This window comes from Streptopelia decaocto (genome assembly GCF_964273445.1).
Source record: "Streptopelia decaocto genome assembly, chromosome: 11".
Lineage (NCBI taxonomy): Eukaryota > Metazoa > Chordata > Aves > Columbiformes > Columbidae > Streptopelia > Streptopelia decaocto.
In genome coordinates this window covers 6,049,130-6,068,644 of record NC_138666.1, presented here as the reverse complement: position 1 = coordinate 6,068,644, position 19,515 = coordinate 6,049,130, and the positions used below count along the sequence as shown (strand labels likewise).

Here is a 19,515-nt window from a genome sequence, read left to right as displayed (position 1 = left end):
CTCCTAACTGATCAGAGCAGGGAGATTCTTTTCTGGTTTCTGGTTCAGCAATTTCCAAATGTAGCAAAAGGAAGGGTAAAAAAAAAAAAACAACAACAAAACTGTTAAGTGAAGGCTTGTTAAGTAAATGAAAAGGGAATTTTGGAGTATCTGTGGTGAGCAGAGACTGGCCTGAGTGACTTGGGAGGCTCTTTGCTGTCCTGTGCTCCCAGCTGCAGAGGACACTTGCTCAGCCTCAGCTGCCCCAGGGGATGTGGTGAACAAACACCCTCTGGCTTTGGGAAACAGCTGTGTGAGACGCTCTGTGTCCTGCCCTGCAGAGCAGCATGTGATGGTGAAAACCTTCATCTTTGGTTTTCTTTGTTTTTCTACAGGAATGGGAACCACCGATCATGTCATAGTGCTGGCTTCCACCAACCGTGCCGATGTCTTGGATAATGCCTTGATGAGACCTGGGAGGCTCGACAGGCACATCTTTATTGATCTTCCAACACTCCAGGTATATTCCACCTACTGCCCCGTCCTTACCTAATGCTAATGGCCAAGGTGTCTTGGTCCCTGCTGGTGATTCACTGGTCTGGGAAAGGCTGAGCTTGGAGCAGATAGAGCTGGTAAGCTTCTGTTTGCCTTTATTCTTATTTATGTGCCCTAAATCAAGGATTTGACATGCTAATGCAGTTGCTTGTTTCTCTGAAATGACAACTGGCTGTTTTTAAGTGTCTCTGCTCTGGTATGAGCTTTGGCAGCGAGTTATTCTGTGAGGTTCTCTTTGCCATGCAGATTCAGAACTGTTTGTGTCTTCTCTCCAGGAAATTGGGAATCACCTCATTGTCAAGCTGCCTTGTGTGGGAGCTTAAATTGCCATGTGCCTTAAGCACCATTTGTTCTTTAGGTTTATTGTCCTCACTATCCTTGTAAGGGTCCTCATTTTCCTTTAGGCAGCCTGTTAAGTAACTTTCTCCTTCTGAATGCTTTTTAAAGCCATTTACTAGGAGTCTTACATGTCTGCTGTGTTGACATTTGTAGCAGAGTTCTGGGAATAGGCTCAGCTGCAGTAAAGATCTGTCTGCTCTGCCAGCACAAGCTCTTCTCCTCCCATCTGTGCTTTGCTGGCGTGCACAGAGTTTTCAGTTAAAATACCTTAAATGCCTGATACAATCTGGCACCGGAAGCACGAACTGTGCAGCTGCCCTGACAGAGGAAGGGGGAAAACCCTGGCAAGGGAGCGCATTGTTTTAATCAGGATCTCCTGGACTGGTGGAATGAGTTACTCCTTGGTTCCTTGCCAGCGCTGGTCTCACCCCCACCTCCGTCTGGGAAGCCGTCAGGTCGTAGGCACAGTAGCTGGCAGGTAGGGGATTTGTGTGAGGGAGCAGGTAGAAGCAGCCGGAGCTCCTTCCTGCGAGTGCTTTTATGGTAAAAGGAAAGTTAAGACAGATCAGAGTGAAAGTTTAGGAGGGGAGAGTAGCCCTGCGAGAGAAAGCGGTGACTCACGGTGAGCCTCTGTGCATCTGTTCTGAGTTTGAGCGCTGAGTGTTTGTCAGGGCTCCTGTAGCACCGAGAGGCTGTAAGGACAGCCCTGCCCTCTGGTGGCAATGTCACTGTCCCCACTGCCACCCATCTGCTCCCCCTGTGCTTCCTGCCCTGTGTCCACACAGCTGTGAGCGCTGCCAGGCTCAGCTGTTCTGTCTTCTTTCCAGGAGAGAAGAGAGATCTTTGAACAGCACCTGAAGGGGCTCAAACTCATCCAAGATGCCAGCTTCTACTCACAGCGCCTCGCTGAACTGACTCCGGGCTTCAGTGGTACGACTGCTGCGTCCTCGGGGGCTGCTCTGCCCACTGCTGCACCAGTGCTGCCCTTCAACCCGCAGCTTCTTGGTTCTTTAGTTTTAACAGGGTATTTTGGTCTAAAGGGCTTTTTTTCTTCAAGCCTTTTCCATCTCTGTGGAAGTAGTGGGAACCAACCAGCTCCCTGGTGGATGGAGCTGTGATGAGCAATTGTTCATGGCTGTTTTGTATCTTTGGAAACTTCTGAGACTAGCAGAGTGTGGGGAAAATACACTTTTGTAATCCCTGGGTTTCTAATTCCTAAGGGAAGGAACCTCTGCTCATACTCCTGTCCAAGCTGTTGTTCTGGATGGGCTGTTGCACTTTAGTTGACTTTACGCTGAGACTCTTACGTTGATAAATGTTACCAGGAAAGCAAAAGGAGGAATGAATAGCAATTACTTTGTCTGTCAGAGTAGAAATTGGACAACTCTGGCTCCTGCATTGAGCCTGTTTCCAGGGTGGGTCCCTGGGAGTTCAAAACAGTGCTGAGCAAGGGGCTCCAGAGTTCCTGTTTATGTGGAGTTCCTGGAATATCCTTTCTGGGTTTCCCCTCTAACAGGCCCCAGCGCACTGCCTCTTCGTGACTTCTCTCAGCAGCCCCCCGCCACCATCACCCCCACACGCAAACTCGGAACAGATGTTGTTTCTCTTACGCGCAGAGGTTGTGCGGTCGCTGTGTGAGGAGCACGGTGGCCCGTGCCAACCCAGGCTGCTCACACCGCTCCCCGGCTGCCGAGAGCCAGCCTGGCTTTGGCCTGCGAATTGATCGCTGAACTCTGTCCTCTGTGTGGCAACGCAGCGTTTGTTGCCAAGGCAGTTGTATTGTTCATATCCAACGCAAACACCACGAACTGGGCTTGCTCCCTGTTCCCAAGGAATGAAAAAGTGCAGGCTGTTTGACTTCCTTAGGTCCTTCTCCAGACTTTTTCTTATAAAGAATGTCTTTGTCACGCAACAAATCCAATGTAATTCTTGTAAACTCTTGTCTACAGGAGCTGACATAGCAAATATATGTAATGAAGCTGCTCTTCATGCTGCTAGGGAAGGTCACAAATCCATCGATACTTCCAACTTCGAGTATGCTGTGGAAAGAGTCATTGCAGGTGAGTGACCCGTCCGTTTCTGTGGCTGTCTGACCAATCTGTACCACGCTGCTTGTGAGAATGTGCAAGTGAGCAGGTTCCACTCAAGGAAGACAGACAGGTCCTGACTGCTCCCTTCTGTAGTGCTGACCTGAAGGTCTTACATGCCATAGGCACAGAAAGTTCTCTGAGCAAGCCCCGAACGGATCTATCTTCCTGAATCTGCAGGCAGCCTGAACCCATAGTTCAGGGAAACTGGCCAGTTGCAAAGCAGTAAAGAGGGTGATTCAAATCTGTACGGCTTTTTTAGTTTAAGAAAAAAAAAAATATTGGAAGTGTCTCTGGGTTTTTCTTGCTGCTCTGGACACCTGCTACATAAACATGAAATAGGCTACACATCCTCAACAGCAAGAAATTGGAGATTTTTCTTTTTGGTCTCAAAGCCCAGGCTTTGAGTTGGCAGAGCAAACTGGAAGACAGTAGAGTACTGTTCTCCCTCTGAGAACATCCTGTCGGCCTTTCCCTGTCCCTCCTGCGATTGCCAGCAGAGGAACCTCTGGAGATTACCCTGTAGCTGTATATCGTAGGGAGGGGGTAGAAGAGTTCACAGAACTCTTTACTTCACTGAGGGATTTGAATGTGGTGGGTTTTGGTCTGAACTGCCCTGTAGCCAAGCCTTGGTTGTGGTAATCAGACACTGAACTGCTTCCAGGCTGTGGTGCTGTTCCCGAGGGTGAGCCTGGGCAAATGGGCTGGCACGCTGCGCTTTTCTCACTAGAGCGTGTGGAACAGGATGTTTGTACTGGGTCAGTTGTTTCCTGAGCCTGGAATTCAGTCTGGAGTGTTTGCTTTGTCAGAAAATGCCTTAACAATTCCTCATTTAAGAGAAGATATTTGCAACAGTTCCTGACCATTTCACCTGCCTCTTAAAAACAAAACCCTTGGAGTGTTTTGGGTGATTGTGGCCACACTTGCACAAAGCTCAGACAAGCTGCACTTGCAGCTCCCAGGAGTGGACAGGGAGGTGACTCTGGTTGTAACACTGAAGTCCTCATCATCCAGAGCAAACATGTGCTTTACTTTCCCATCTGCAGGAGAGAAAGCACCAAACTTGTAGGGATTCGCTTGGCTTTTCTTCCTGAATTCCACCCTCGCCTTAGTTCCCCAGACTTGGCAGACGAGGCAGAAAGCAAGTGAGGCCACACAGGGTGTGTAACCAGAGGGAAATCTGGGATTAATGCGGTGGGGCGTCGCGGGGCATGGACTTCAGAACTTTGCTGCTGACAAGCTGACTGGCTTCACTGGGGCTCTGTGGCGGGTAGGAGGCCATAAAGCCTTTCTGTTGCATGATCAGGTTCTTTCATGTTAGCAGGACCTGGCTATTTTTCTTTTAGATTAAGTCTAAAAGGCCCCAAACAACCCTCCAGACCCATCTATTAAATGTACCCTTGCCATGTAACAGGAACACTTCTGGGTTTCGCAATCCAGAGTGCATTTCAGTTGCTATAAAAGCTTTTATTGAAAGAAAGAAGATATTACTGTGCTTTCCATTATAAGCTTCTGGTTTTAATAAGAATGGTGTTGGAATCAAAAGAGAACTTTGTAAGTCCAGAGGCCCTGTCAGCCTTAAAGCTTTGTGTTGCTGCAAGGGAGGAGTAAGAACTGTGTGGTGTCCCCATTGTGTTTGGAGTTTGGGAACAGAAAGCAGTCAGTAAGTCAGGTCTCCAGGGAGCGAGGGAGGAAACCTGCTGAGCACACAGAGGCATTTTGGGGTCATCTGTAGAAGATGCAGCAGAGCCCGTTTTCTTGGTGGGGTTTGTGTATGCCGTGTAAAGCCAGCAAAGATGCACCTGAGCTGTTTACTGCGTTGTTTTTCTTGTAAATGGGATAAGTACAGGCCTCGAAGGAACTTTTCTGCCTGGAGATTATGTAGGAAAAGAATCTCTGTAGGCACAGTGTGTGCTGTTGGGAAGAGTGTGGTCCCTCCCTCCTTGGTGGGCTGACAAAGAAATGCTTCCAGAATTTAAGTGTATATGTGCGTGTATATATATATATATATATATATATATATAGTGTGTGTATATATATACACACACACACACGCATCTTTCTACAGAAAGAGACATACAGGCTCGTGTGCACGCACTGCTGAAGGCAGCGTGAGGGACTGACTGATGAAAATCCAGGCTGTTGCAATTAATCTGCTATTCCATCACCATCATGCCTTGCAGGGCACAGTGGTTTCCAGCGTCCCTGAGCTGTAATTTTACAAGATCTGCCACACTAATTTTGCTGTTTCCTTGTTCAATAAAGCTCTTGACTTTATTTAAAAATTAATGTTAATAGAATGTTGTTTTCCGAGACACGAAGCAAGCTTTGTGTAACGCTGCTCCTGCCCGCTCTCCCCCCTGCTGTCCTGGCACTGTGGAGACATCGCTTTAATGTACTGCTACCTTTTTGCATTCGGCATGCAGAGCTATAATGAGTGCCTGATATGCCGTGTATTCTGTAGTTAACTTATTTTCTGTGTCCTTGAAGTTTTACTCCCATTCAGCATATTTTTTTATTTTAATCTTAATTGGACTTACTGTGTGTTACAGACTACTGAGTTGGAAAATAGACGCTTTCAAAAATCACCTTTTTGGAAGAAGTCTTAAGAGTGAGCTATGGCTTAATTTGCTAGTTCTCATGAGCCTGGGAATAAGCTCATACAGAGCGTGCCATGTGTAATCAGAGACATTTGCAGGGTCTGGAGAAACATTTTTGTGTATGCTCTTGGTGTTTTGCTGATTTGAACCCTCCTAATGCACAAGAATCTCAACTGGGACCTCTCATATATAATGCAGCATCTTCTCTCCTGCCTAAGGGACTGAAAGGCCATACAGCAAAATCAGTGTAATATTCTAGCTAGACCCTGCTTTGGATTTTGTGTTTTTTCTGTTTTTTTTTTTTTTCCTCAAATGGTAGCCTGACTTGTCCCTGGGCAGAAATACAGCATAACGTGCCTTTGGTGGCGCTGTGAACAGAACAGAGCTTTGTGTTCTAGAGCTTTGATCTAATCAAGTGTTTAATTATTTGTGTAATTATTAAGTCTGTTGTAAGGAGGAGAGCGGGAGAAGTTTCTACCAGTGTTTCCAAGCAATCTGAGCATGGATTGCTTTCTGCTACAGGGACCGGGAGCATCTCTTCCGCAGCGTGTAATTGAAATGCTTTTTACTGCCTTTCCCTAGACAGTGCAGGATGGAGCTCGCTGGCTGTTCAGCCACAGGCTCTGCTCGCTTGTGCGCTTTGCCGTACAAGATTGTCCTCCTCGTTACACTGGTTGCCATCCACCTTACCGAATCCTTGTCTCTGTTCCTACAGGCACTGCCAAAAGAAGTCAGATCTTGTCACCAGAAGAGAGGAAGGTTGTGGCATTCCACGAGTCGGGTCACGCGTTGGTGGGCTGGCTGTTGGAGCACACCGAGGCCGTGATGAAGGTAATGCAGCCCAGTGCTGGGCGGGGGGAGTCCCTTGGGGTCCCCCATCCAGGGTGCACTGTTGGGTTTGCGGTACTAGTGTTGAGTTCTGCTGCGTTACCCTGGACTCCGGGAGCTGGGGACTGTGAATACTGCTGCAAGATAAATGGCAAGTAGAGAATCATAGAATCATTTTGGTTGGAAGGGACCTTTACAAGTCCAACTGTAAACCAAACATTGCCAAGTCCACCACTAAACCACGTCCCTAAAACATGGAGAAATCCATTATTAGGCCCCATTGATGAGGGTGATGGTGTAAAGCTGATTAACCAGCTCTAGGAGAAGCTGTGCAGTTAAAAGCTGACTGTAAAGCTGTTAGCAGCAACTGAGTCTCCTGATGCTCGGTTCCTGTGCAGAGCACTGCTTCATGTGTGCAGATATGATCTCTTTCTCTGCCACACTGCCTGCGTGCGGCAGCCAGCAAAGCTACATTGCAGGAACTGCCCTGGCACTGATGGAAGGAGATGTGTTTTTCAGATTGCTTGGGAGTTCATCTGTCTGAAGCCCTTTTGGGTAGGGAAATGCCCCTCTCTGCACCATGGGGTGTGTTCTCTTCCATACACACCTCCCCAAAAAGCCTTAACCCTGGGGGGAGGTGGGGAGGGAAAATGACAAGGGTGACAGCTCCTTGGCTGGTCACCAGCAGCAAATTCACTCTGAATGACCTATTGTATGAGCTGCTGTCTTGTTAATTACTCTCATTTAGAGGGTGAGGGAAGTAGCTCTTATTTTTCTGAAGGCATCCTGTCTTTCTCCAGGTACTCTCAGTGATTCTGGAACACAGTAAAGTGAACTCTGTTTGCATTATACCCTCCAAAGCAACTCCGAAATCTCAGGATTTCACTGACTTGCTGTTAAGGACAATTTCCTTTTCATTTCTTGAGCAGAAAGTGGGAGAAAGTGTATGTCTGTAGCTGTGAAGGCAGAGCCTTCAGTACAGGAATGGTGACACTGGCTGTGGCCAGAGTCTCTGTAGGTCAGCCTGCCCCATGGCGTTCAACAGATTTTACAGGGAACGCAAAGCCTCTCCCTGTCCTTCCCCTGCTGCTGGGAGCTCTTTTGTTCTCTGAGCTGAGGGAGCTGCTCTGTGTTGCAGGTTTCCATAGCCCCTCGAACAAATGCAGCTCTTGGATTCGCGCAGATCCTCCCAAGGGAGCAGCACCTCTTCACCAAGGAGCAGCTGCTGGAGAGGATGTGCATGGCGCTGGGGGGCAGAGTGGCCGAGTCCATCACCTTTAACAAAGTCACCACAGGTGAGGAGCCAGACCCCGGCACAGCCAGGTGGAGATTGTGCCAAGAGACCCTCAATTTCTGCACTTGCTCTGTCTGAGGGTGATCTGAGCAACAAAGGAAGAAGAAATGTCAAATTGCATGTTTTGATCTTGGGCTTGCACTTTTGAGCGTGGAGGTCTCTTACTGTTGGTCATCACTTCATTGTCTTAAACATGTCCCAAAGCCTGAGGCCACAGATGCAGTTACCCAGAGAGACTCTTGACTTGTGGGAGGGCCTAGAGCTTTCTGTGCTGTGTTTCCAACCAGTTACATCCAAATGGGGTGGCAGGTAAGCACTCCACGAGGTCTAGCTGCCAGCAGATGCACTCGCTGTCGTGTGTGTGTCCTGCAGAAAGGTCCATCAGCAGGTGGAGTGTACACCTCCGTGGCCTCCTGTGGTTCCTCTGCTCTCTCGGCTGGTGGAACGTGTGTTTGTGCAGGATGTGCTCCTCTCATGCCTCTGGCAAGCTTTGCATCTGTCTCTCTTGCGCAGGAGCCCAGGATGACCTGAAGAAGGTGACCAAGATCGCCTACTCCATGGTGAAGCAGTATGGGATGGTGCCCAGCATCGGGCAGGTCTCCTTCCCGGAGCTGGAGAGCGCAGCTGGTGTAGGTCGGCGCCCTTTCAGCCAGGGACTCCAGCAGATGATGGACCACGTAAGACCTCCCTTAGTTACGCCTTCTCATTTATTCTTTGCTTTCTGCAGTTCAGTGAAAAAATGCAAGTAACTTGCACCCAAACAATTTGCATTTTTCTGTCAGCCATTAAGTAATGAATTTCAACAACTGAGCACTTACGTTACTTACAATGATTCAGGCTGACTGAGAAACGTTAGCCTGTTTTAACAGGAAATTTGGCTTCATGGCTGCAAAAAGCATTGCCCGAGTTGAAAAGTCAAATAGCTAGAAACTAAAAGGCTCTGGTTCAGTGTTTCCCTGGGATTTGTGCTGAGATGCATCTTTTGCTGCTGGACAGCCTCTGTAATTAGGCTGCATCAGCTGGGATCTGCTGAAGAGTTGTGCTTGTGCAGGCGTTTACTGTTCCTTATCACGAGTACTCCTTTGGCTTTTTTCCAAATGATTTATCTGTATTTTCTCTTGATGGGAACCACTTTCTGCCTGGCTCAGTTTGCAGCTTCCCTCCCTTGGTGCTCTCCTTGTTTATCCACGTTGTGTTGCCACCTGTGCTCCAAATCTCTCTTCTTGTTCCTGTCTTCTAGGAAGCAAAAGTCCTGGTGGCTCAGGCTTACAGGCGCACAGAAAAACTCCTGTTGGAGAACCGGGACAAGCTGCAAACAGTAAGTTGGAGTTGTGAGGGGTTTTTTTATTCATTGGTTTTGGTTTTGTCTTATTTTAACCAGTGTTTTTGCCTTGCTGCTTTGTGTGCTCTGTAGCTCGGCCATTGCAGTGTCTCTAGAAAGTTTTGTAGTGGGAGTGCTGGGGCTCATGTTGTGAGCAAGTGACTGTTGACTGCTTATCCATCAGGTCAGGGGCAGGCACAGGAGGAGTGTGTGTTCTTTTCCAACAGGGACTAGTCTGCCTCCTGACACCAGCTGGTGTTTGCAGGGCGGAGGAGCAGGAGTGCTCTGTGGAAGCGATAGCGCTGGGATTTGTGTCCCTCACCTGCACTTCTCTGCCAGCCTCTTGGCAGCATAATTTCCCAGAAAGCAGAGAGTGACTGTTTTTGTGACACCTGCAGAGGCAGGAACAGCTCAGCTTTCGGGGTCCTGTAGACGTCCAGGACAGTTCTGGCTTTGGTGAGGGCATATGGGACCTGTCACCTTGGCTGCCTGCTGCTGGTTCATATCTTCTGGACACTCCAGGCAGTTTTCACCTGCCAGCTCCTTGATACCTGATATACCAAGGAGTCCTTGTTGCACGGTTGAGCTTTGCCTCCTCCTCTTTGTGTCCTGGCAGTCCCCAGCCAGTCCCCTAGTGTGTCCCCACTTCTGCCAGGAGCTCTGTGCCCATCACTCTGGGCTGAGCCACACTGGAGTTGCAGCACCCTCTGTATCTGCTTGAGCTTTCCTTCAGAAGTCGGTCCGTAATGTCCAAAATAACCAGGAGTCAACTTAGTGTTGCATGTTTTGCAAAGAAAACAATCCTCTTTCCTTAAATCTTATTTTTAAACCAATAAGGGCAACAACAAGACCCCCTTCAGCTACACAACCGCAGGCCTCCTGTGCACGGTAAGGTGGCTAGAGCTCTCTTGCTGGGACACGCTGCTGTTGGCCATGTCACAGCCTGTCCCCGGGACGGTGCCCTGGGATGCTCCGAAGGCCGGCGTTGCCGGGGGCTCTCCTCTCTGCAGGCCTCTTCTGTTTTCATGCTGTCATTTAACACCAGTCAGATGTTTGCTAGAGGCTCAGCACAAAGAAACTTTTAAGTGAAGCCAAAGTATCTCCAGAATCAATGTTTCGGTTTCCAGGCCAGCATGTCACATCTTGTCAGCAGAACTGGGCTGTTCTGTGGTTGACACCCATCTGCTGCTCAAGCGTGGTCCTTCTGCTGGTAGAGGGGCCAGAGAATTTGGCTTTTGTGGAGAGGAGCTTCTGCTGAGCTTCAGCCCCTGTGCGCAGGAGCAGCCAGTGCTGCCGCCTCTCACTGTGCAGGGAGGGCTCTGGCTCTGCTCTGGTTTGCTGTTGCTCTGACACCTGAGACGGGCAGGGCCGCAGGTGCGGTGGCAGTGGCAGAAAGGGCAGTGCTCTAGTTGCTCCTGCATATTCCCAGCCAAAAACACTCTTGTGAAAAGGCACCAGTAGCCCTGAGAGCTTTGTCCTGTCTCCAGCAGGCCTTGGGATCACCCCGCCGTGGTGTGACAGCCCTGGGTCTGCTCCTCAGCATGGGCTGTGGCCACATGTTGAGCTGAGCTGCAGGCAGGGATCAGATCAGCTCAGAGAGGCTGTTTTCAAACCCCTCTGCCTCATCATGCCTTGTTTTACTCTTTCTAGCTGTCTCATGCCCTCCTGGAGAAAGAAGTGATAAATTACGATGACATTGAAGCTTTGATTGGGCCTCCGCCCTACGGGCCAAAGAAAATGATAGCTCCTCAGAGCTGGCTTCAAGCAGAGAGGGACAAGCAAGACACAAGAGATGAAGAAATGCCCCAGCAGCCACCAAACCATGAGGAGGAGGAGGAACCACGCCTGAGACCAGTGTGAAGCCCACTCCTGATGTGGAATGGGGCGACTCCAGAGGCTTCTTCTGGACACCAACTCTTTACAGCTCCAAGAATCGAAGATACTGGGCAGGGAATCTTGTGCTGCTGTTAGCCAAAAATTAAGGGATGGCTACGTTGGGTCTTTTAACAATCTTTTCCCTGCAGGAAGGAGAGCTCCTTAGGATTTTTAAATTGTTTCTCGGCAGGGTGATAATGATTAGGAGCTGGGTAAGTCTGATCCACTGGAAAGATTTCTTGCACACAGGAGCAGTGTACGTGTTCTTAAGGGTGAGATACCCCACAGAGTCCTCACGAGCCGCCTCTCACCGTGGTGTGTGACGTGGCAGGAGCGCAGGGCTGTCCCCTCTGCCCGAATGGTCCGTGCAGTAAAACCCCTGGGAGGCTCCGAGCTGGCTGAGGTGCTGCAGTTCTTGTGTGACTCTGCTGTAGCCTTTGATCATCTCTGCTGCTGAACATAAAATAAAAACTGAAAACCAGACTTTACTAGAATAAACTGTCCATAACATGCTGCTGTGTTTGTAGAGTATGTCAAGATGCGGATCTGTGTTTTGGCATGTATAAAGCTTATTAGAGCTATGGAGTCATACAGGACAAGTGCTTTCTTCTCCTTGGCCAATAACTTATATTTGGGTTTTATAGCAAGTGTCTTGCCAGCTGAGGTTGAGGAAAACCTGTGTGCAGGGCCCAGTGTCACCCCACAGTGCAATGTCAGATACCAGTGCTGCGGAGAGTGGCTCCCAGTTACACGCTGGCAGATCAGCATTGCTGCTGCTTCAGAGGGAGCTGCTCCCAGGAGCTCAAGCAGAAGCAGGTGTGTCCATGGGGAAACCTCATAACAAAGCTGGTGGCTCCTCTATCTCTGTCTTGGGTCTTGCAGAGCAAGCTGTGATGGTGTAGTTGTCTGCCAGTCATTGGGGAAAGAATTAAAAGGATCCCTGGTGCTGCATGTGCTCTGGTTGGGTCCATCTTGTAGGAACAATTATTGTCTTGAGTTATTCCATAGGACTGTATGTGACCTGAAAGACCCAGCCCATGCTCCTGCTTGGTCAGGCGGGAGCCAAGAGCCTCTTGTGTCCCCTGTGGTGTCCCTGGCCTTTGTCATCCCCGGCGTGGGGGTGATTTCCTTGTCTTTTTTAGGGGCTGGAGTGGTTTTGTACATGTGGGATGCTACTGTGCCTGTTTGTTTCTTCACGTTTGTTCTCTGAATTCATTTTTTCAGCAGCAGGTGAAATTTTCAAGCATTTTCTCATTTTTTTTAAAGTTGTAGCTGTGTTCTAGGCTGCCCGAATAACCCTTTGGCAGGGGGATTCAGGGACGGCTGTGGGGTGTGATGTGGAGGGGAGCAGGGTCCCCCACAGCCTCGCAGGGCCCCCTGGGGACAGTGTGACCCCTGTCCCGGGGGTGAGTCCAGCCCGGGCTGGTGGCGCCGGGTGCAGGAGAGGCCACTGCAGCGGCTGTAGCTCTGCCAGCGTGCCCGGCAGCGCGGCCGAGCCTGGGTGCGGGCTCGGGGCTCCGCTGGCCCCTCGCATCCCTGCCGGGGCCTCGCGCGTGTGGCGTATGCGGGCCCTTTAAGCTGGCGCCATCTTTACTACGGGCGATGTGAAGCTGCCGCCGGGCGCTTCCGGCGTCGTCCTTCCCATTGGGCCGTTCTCGCGGTGCTGCCCATTGGCTGGCGCCGCCGTACTTCCGGCGTGCTCGGAGCCTCTGCTTCCTTTTCCGGTCGGCCATTAGCCTTGGCGGGAGGTGAGTTGGGGCGCTGCCGTGGCCGGGGGCTCCATCCGTCGCCATCCGCCCGCCGGGGACGTGCCGCCATCCGGGTCGGGCCCCGGGGCCGCTCGGAGCCCTGCGCGGGGGCTGCGGGCTGCGCGGATGGCGGGGCCCGGGCACCGAGGGGGCGCTGACGGGGCCCGGCCTGTGCGGGGCTGGGAGCAGTGGGCCCGGGGGCGGTCAGGACCTGGCCTGGGTGTCGCGGGCACCGGGTGTTCAGGCCGTTGGCGAATGCCCCGGTGCCGCGGAGGGTGCCTGTAGCCCTGTCCGTGTCCGCAGGCCGCAGCAGCCATGGCGCCCAGCCGCAATGGCATGATCCTGAAGCCCCATTTCCACAAGGACTGGCAGCGGCGAGTAGCCACATGGTTCAACCAGCCCGCCCGCAAGATCCGCAGGTGAGTGCCCGGGGCCGCTCCTGCTTTACCCCCTGTCCCCGGGGGAGGTTGTGTCTGGCATCGGGCTGCTTGGGGAGCTGAAGCACCACGGCTGTATTTCAAGCCTGCTGAACGCTGCAGCAGGCTCTGGGGTTGCAGCAGGTGCTGATTTGGTGCAGGGGCTCTGTTCAGGGTGCTGGTTTGGGGTGGGGGTTCTGCTCAGAGTGCTGGTTTAGGGTGGGGGCTCAGAGACTCTGCTGAGGGTGCTGGTTTGGGGTGGGGGCTCGGGGACTCTGCTCAGGGTGTCCGAGCTGCAGTCAAATGATGAGAATTCTCCGGAATCGCTGTACCACCTTGATGATTCCCTTGAACCCTTGTATCTCTGATGACTGCGGCTGTTGTGTAGGATCACACCTCAGCCTGAGCTGCCAGGCGGATGCTGGGTTTGTTCCTGAAAGATGTCCATGCGGCAGATGCTCCCATGCAGGGGAGGTCACCGGCCAGCGCCTGAGTGGCATGTTTGGCAGAAGTACTGTGTTCTGATGACTGTCCCCTTGGCTGTTCAGGAGGAAGGCCCGCCAGGCCAAGGCTCGCCGCATCGCTCCCCGGCCCGTAGCTGGGCCCATCCGGCCGATCGTGAGGTGTCCAACCATCCGATACCACAAAAAAGTCCGTGCTGGCAGAGGCTTTAGCCTAGAAGAGCTTAAGGTAAGTACAGAGCGCTAATCCCAGCCTGATAAAACTGAGTCTTGGATCTCTTGTCTTGTGCTGTTCTGCACATAGAAAACATGCTAGCGACTCACTAAGGTGCTGGTATATGCTGGTACTGGCTGAGCCAGGGAGACGTTGTCTGGTGTTGCTGGGAGTGTAGAAAAAACAGTTTTGCCTTTTCTGTGTAACGATGGGATGTGATGGAATAGTGTGCATCAGAGGGAAAGGTGGTGTTGAAAAGTAAATATCTGTTTGGTCAGACTGGCGGAAAAACAGAGTTCTATTAAAATCAGATTCTGGAAGAGTCTTAATTGAGTTTCTTCATAATCTTTTGTGGAAAAAGACTGATAGCTTCTCCATTCAGTTCTTTTGTTTCTTTATCACCCTCTACAACTGCCTGAAAGGAGCGGGGAGGGAGGGGGGGGTGGTTGGGCTCTGCTCCCCAGGAACAAGCGCCAGGACCAGAGGAAACTACCTCAAGTTGCACCAGGGGAGGTTGAGGTTGGATCTTGGGAACAATTTCTTTCCCAAAGGGCTGATGGGCACTGGAACAGGCTGCCCAGGGCAGTGGTAGAGGCACCATCCCTGGAGGGGTTGAACAGATGCAGAGATGAGGTTCTCAGGGACGTGGATTATGGTTGGACTTCGTGATCTTGAGGGTCTTTTCCAACTAAAATGCTTCTGCGATTCTTAGCGAACCACATTTCTGCTAACCTTAAAAGTTTTAGCCAATGTGGACTGAGTAAACCAAGCTCAGTTATTTCTAGCAGCGGGGCTGTTGTGCCAGGAAAGGAAACTGTTCAGCCTCAAGGAGCAGCTGTGGCTGTTCCTGAGCTGGTTTAGGGACACTCAGGGTCTGTGGAAAGTGTTCGGTGTTCCGTGCCCTCGTCCCGCTTTGGGAACCCGCTCGGTGACCTCCCCAGGCATGCTGAGCTGGGTCTGAGGCTCTGCAGAAACCTCCACAGTGGGAGGGAACAAACATCCGTGCTTGCTGGCAGCCGGCGTTCGCAGCCGCCTCTTGCGCGTTGTTTAGTATTAATTAAAACATCTATAACAGTGAAATTAGAGCATTGAAGCAGTAAAATTGTTCTTCTGGATGCCAAATGCTTCATTACTTCTGTTTTTCTTTAATTCTTGATAATGTTGGAGTACAAAATCATATGCAGATGTTTGTCTTTAAACAGAAAATGAGATTATTTCTTTTTGTACAATAATTGCAAAAAATGCTTCTTGATCAGAGCTTCCAGTATTCTGTGAACCAGAGTTATCGGTGTGCTGACTTCGTAAACTTCTATCTCCTCTGATCGGAGTTTAAATGTACCCTTCAGAATTACTCAGGGATAGCACTTTCCTCTCCTGAAGAAATCCATCTGTGAAAATTATGCACTGTACAGTCTTTGGAACGTTTTGAGTGTTAAAACAGACAGCAGCCCTTGCTTTGCGGCAGAGCTGGTTCTCTCTTGCCAGCTCCCAGCCGCGGTGCGATGGTGTCAGGCGCTGCGGGGTTGTCACAGAGGCACCCCAAAGTCAGTTTCAGGCAGACAACAAGTTCCAAACCAGACTTTATTCTGGCCAGAAAAGTGCAGCCAATAAACTGACCAGAACAGGGTTTATACAATTAGCACTCTGACAACATAAAATACAGGTTTGGATGTCAGTTGAGGAGATTATTGGGATGCAGCAAAATAAGAATAATGAGGATCCACAGCATGCATGCACACACTCACAAGAAACAAACCAGAGCCCTCTGACTCCAGGGTACTCACAAGAAATGATCACTCACCTGGGTTGGGCAAGGACTTATTCAAGGATATATCCAGTAAATTACCACTCACCCAAACGAGGAGGTGAGGCGCTCTCAATCCCGGGAAGTCTTCTTAGACAGCATCCCAGTCTAAGGGGAGGGCTCCAGTTCACAGACCCACTGCTCCAAGAAGACCACTTCAAAGGAGGCCCTTGGCGGGAGCCCTGTTTATAGTCTGGTCAGATCTGGCTGTGGGCATTACAACATAGTCCAGAAGCTTCTCAGCTACTCTGGGCACCTGGTCTGCTAACGACCCTGTCAGCTGACTCAGGGTCCCATCAAGGTGCTAAAAGAGCCATTAACTGCCCATCGTAGGCTCTAGATCTCAGGGGGAATGTGCACATGCCACATGGATGCTGAAGCTGTGTACTCTCTCCTCAGCTCGCCGGCATTAACAAGAAGTTTGCCCGAACTATTGGCATCTCTGTGGATCCCCGGCGCCGCAACAAGTCCACGGAGTCTCTGCAGGCCAATGTGCAGCGGCTGAAGGAGTACCGCTCCAAGCTCATCCTCTTCCCTAGGAAGCCGGCAATGCCCAAGAAGGGAGACAGCTCGGTAAGTGCTTGGCTGCTAGAAACGTTCCACAGGGTCTGTTTTGGCTGATGTTCTCAGAGGTTTGGTGCTGCGGTGCATGGGCAGGCAGTGCTCCTGCGTGCTTTTCGTGACGTAACTCCCCAGGGGGAGCAGGCAGCTCTGGGGGCACAGCCCGGCTCCCGCGCACACACAGGGGGTGGCTGAGCCCAGGGGTGACTTTTGTGGGAGGTCTCCTGGGTCACAGTCGTGTGTGGGACAGACTTTGGGCTCGGGCCTGCTGTGCTGCTGCAGCAGTGCTGCTCGGACCAGGGTTGGACTCTCGGTGGTCTGTTTACCGGAGCTTCGATCGCTACCTAAGCAGCTGAATTTTAGTTTGCGAAGCTGAATTGTCAAAGAGACTGAAACATCCGTCTGGAGTGTCTGTTGTTCGTGGAAGGGGTGAGGCAGGCGCAAAGTGAAAGCCATGCCTCAAGCAGTCTCGAGAAGGTTGTTGCTGTTGACATTAAAAAATGCTTTTAATTGAAATCTCACGGAGATCCTGAGTGTTGTTGGCTCTCCCTGACTCTGCCTGTGGCAGTAGCGAGGTGTGCGGGTGGCGAGGCGTGTGCTCAGCTGTGCTCGCTCTCCTGGAGAGTCTGTTTGCTCCGAGCTCTTGTGAAGCTGCCACCTGGGGGCTGCTTTTCAGGACAGGGCAGGGAGGTCTCGAGCTTCTGTTCCAGGGGGTGCAGATACTCAAGCGTGTCGTATTTGTTTACTTGAAATCAGCTATCTAAAATAAAACTGCATCACTTTTGTTTAATGCTGTACTCTTACAAGAAACTGGAATTAGCCCTAGAAGGAATTGCTGAGGAATGCACTGGGTATCAAACTAAAAATGGTGCAGTAGATGTCAACGCATTTCCAGCTGGCAGAACTCCTGACCGGCCGCTGCTCCTGTGGCCGCATCCGGGCTGATCGATGGGCAGAACGCGGGGTGTCGATGCAGCACGGCCGTGCCAAATAATCCTCAGCCGCAGGGCTGAAATGCTGAATTCATGTTAAAACTCCAGTCAGAATTCTTACCACTGTGTTTAATCTGGCTACCTGCATACAGGGCGTGTTTTTAACCGAGGTACTAGCCTCAGAAGTTCTAAATACTGTGGGGTTTTTTTAATCTATTTTCTGTTCTCTTGTCTCGCAGGCTGAGGAACTGAAGATGGCGACTCAGCTGACAGGACCAGTTATGCCGATCAAGAACGTAAGTGTGACTAAACCGTGTTCTCTGTGTGACGTACTTGAGACTTAAACTTCACAGAGAGGGTTCAGAGAAAAGCAGGAACGGGTCAAGCTTGTCCTTTTGCCAAGAGCACCATGATCTGACTGGTTCCTCAGTGTCGCAGAGCAAAGAACTAATTACTTGCAGCTCCGCTAAACTTTTTATCAGCTGAGGAAGTTCTTACACCACGGGCTGTGTTCCTGGCTCCAGAGGAGAGCTCTGGGGGTTGGAGTTGAGCGTGTTCGTTCACTTGTTCCACTGAGGGAGCTTGCCCCCCTGTGAAATTCGGGTCACCGAAGGTGCTGGTTGGGGTGCACGGAGTGCACTGGCAACACCACAGCCCAGCCACATTATGTGGTTACCGTTTATCCCAAAACCTTCCCTATTTCCAAACGGCATTGCTGGCAGCACACCACAAACCTGACGGCTTTCATCTTGCGCTTGTTTTTTTCCCTGGTACATTCTGGTTTTGCGCTGATGCGCCAGCAAATGAGGAACCGGCTGCACCGAGGTGCCTGGTGAGCGGTGATAAGGGCATGGCCCTGCAGATGGCACAAATGCTCCATCCCTCAGCATCCCCGAGCTGCTGGGAGAAATGTAACGAGATTAATTGTGTTAAGCCTTCAATGCAGCCTTCTCCGGGAGCCTCTGATGTGCAGTCTGACTGTCTGGCGCTCTCTCCCACCAGGTTTTCAAACGCGAGAAGGCTCGGGTTATTTCAGAAGATGAGAAGAAGTTCAAGGCCTTTGTCAGCCTGCGCATGGCCCGGGCCAACGCCCGGCTCTTTGGGATTCGTGCGAAACGTGCCAAAGAAGCAGCAGAGCAGGACGTGGAGAAGAAGAAATGAGCTCTTCTCCCTAGAACTGTCAATAAAAATATGTAGAAATAAGAGTGTGCCGTCTTTTTAGGGCAGGTGCTGGTGCGGATCGTGGGCTGCCGTGCGTGGAGGGATGTGGTCCAGGGGAGCTGCTGCTCGGACGTGGGAAACCTCATTTGCCGTGGTTAAGGACTGCAAAATTCCCTGAAAGCAAGTGAAATGAGACGTCAGCCTGGCGCAGCTCCCTCGGGGGCCTCATGCAGCCCGGGCTCCTGCGCCCCATCCCACTGTGGGAGGGGCGGCCAGAGCTGCTGGTCCAGGTGGTTTTGTGCTGCCCCTCCCTGATGAGCTTTGTCTGCTTCCCACCCTGTTCTTCTGGGCCAGTCTTTGAGATGTGATGATTTCCACCCGTTTGCCTGCGGTTCTGTGCGAGGCAGAGCAGGTGGCCGTGCTGCCGAAGGTGGAGTGTTGGTGGGTGTCACCCATGGGTGCTCGGTGTGGTTTGGGTCTCCAGTGGGGAAGTGACCTGCTCTCCCTGGCTGGGGTTCCAGCTCAGGTGTGGGGGTTTGGAGGGGAGTGAGGGGTGTCCCCAGCACCTGCCCTGTGGAGCAGAGTCCCACCCTGTCCCCAAGAGCTGCCCTTGGGGTCACCTGGCTTCGGTTTAGTCCCTGCTGCTGTTTTTTGGACCTTTCTACAGAGAAATAACTTGGTGGCCTCAGAGAGGAGCCCAACCCTGACCTGGGGAAAGGTGTGGGGGCTCTGGCCCATGCTCATGGCTGCTGGGGGGGCTCTGCCTGCCCCAGGGCAGGGGCTGCTGTGGCACCGGGTGCAATGGGTGACTGGGCAGTGCTGGCAGCTCTGTCCCACTCTGGGGAGCGCTCGGCTGAGCCCCTTCGCTGGCTCATCAGTTCTGGGGCCGTTCTGCAGCCCAGCCCTGCTGCGAATCACCAGTTCTGGGATAATTGCGTCGTTTGTATTCATTAGCAGGTGGGTGACAGAAACTTGGGGCTCAGATGCAACGAAGCTCTGGCCGTGGCACAGCTGGATGAACCTGGGGATGCTCAGAGTGGGAAGCGCTGCTGATGTGGGGCTGCCCACTTGTCCCTGCTGCCCAAACCAACTGCCAGACCCTGTGTCCCCCCGTGGATCCTTCCTGCTCCTGCAGCCCCGCACATGGGCAGGAGGGTGGCCTATTTCTGCGGCACAGGCTGGGGATTAGCTCCCAAAGCCCAGGGCATTGCAGTGCCCTCACGCTCATTAGCCCTATCTGCATTTTAATCCCTCCAAAGATGGGCTAATTACATCATCTTTCATAAAGCTGAGCTGACAGCACCGCAGGGCTGGGGTGAGGGCTGTGGGTGGGGGTGCCT

The 19,515-nt window shown here is 51.6% G+C and overlaps 2 protein-coding genes across 2 annotated transcripts in view; both read left to right on the top strand.

Annotated features, from left to right (window-relative positions):
* Positions 1-11,391, top strand: part of SPG7 (SPG7 matrix AAA peptidase subunit, paraplegin) — a 29,353-nt gene extending 17,962 nt beyond the window's left edge. The window contains exons 10-17 of the mRNA XM_082062982.1: positions 375-499; positions 1,701-1,803; positions 2,823-2,933; positions 6,276-6,391; positions 7,527-7,683; positions 8,196-8,359; positions 8,923-9,000; positions 10,654-11,391. Coding sequence (XP_081919108.1) covers positions 375-499; positions 1,701-1,803; positions 2,823-2,933; positions 6,276-6,391; positions 7,527-7,683; positions 8,196-8,359; positions 8,923-9,000; positions 10,654-10,863 — 1,064 coding nt within the window. The 3' untranslated portion in view covers positions 10,864-11,391. The remainder of the gene's footprint in view (positions 1-374; positions 500-1,700; positions 1,804-2,822; positions 2,934-6,275; positions 6,392-7,526; positions 7,684-8,195; positions 8,360-8,922; positions 9,001-10,653) is intronic.
* Positions 11,392-12,535: 1,144 nt separating this feature from the next.
* RPL13 (ribosomal protein L13) lies at positions 12,536-18,217 on the top strand. Its single transcript, XM_082062664.1, has 6 exons — positions 12,536-12,626; positions 12,930-13,045; positions 13,591-13,732; positions 15,921-16,094; positions 17,254-17,310; positions 18,017-18,217. Exons 2-6 carry the CDS (start codon positions 12,942-12,944, stop codon positions 18,173-18,175), a joined length of 636 nt encoding a protein of 211 aa, XP_081918790.1. The 5' UTR covers positions 12,536-12,626; positions 12,930-12,941; the 3' UTR covers positions 18,176-18,217.
* Positions 18,218-19,515: the final 1,298 nt, after the last annotated feature.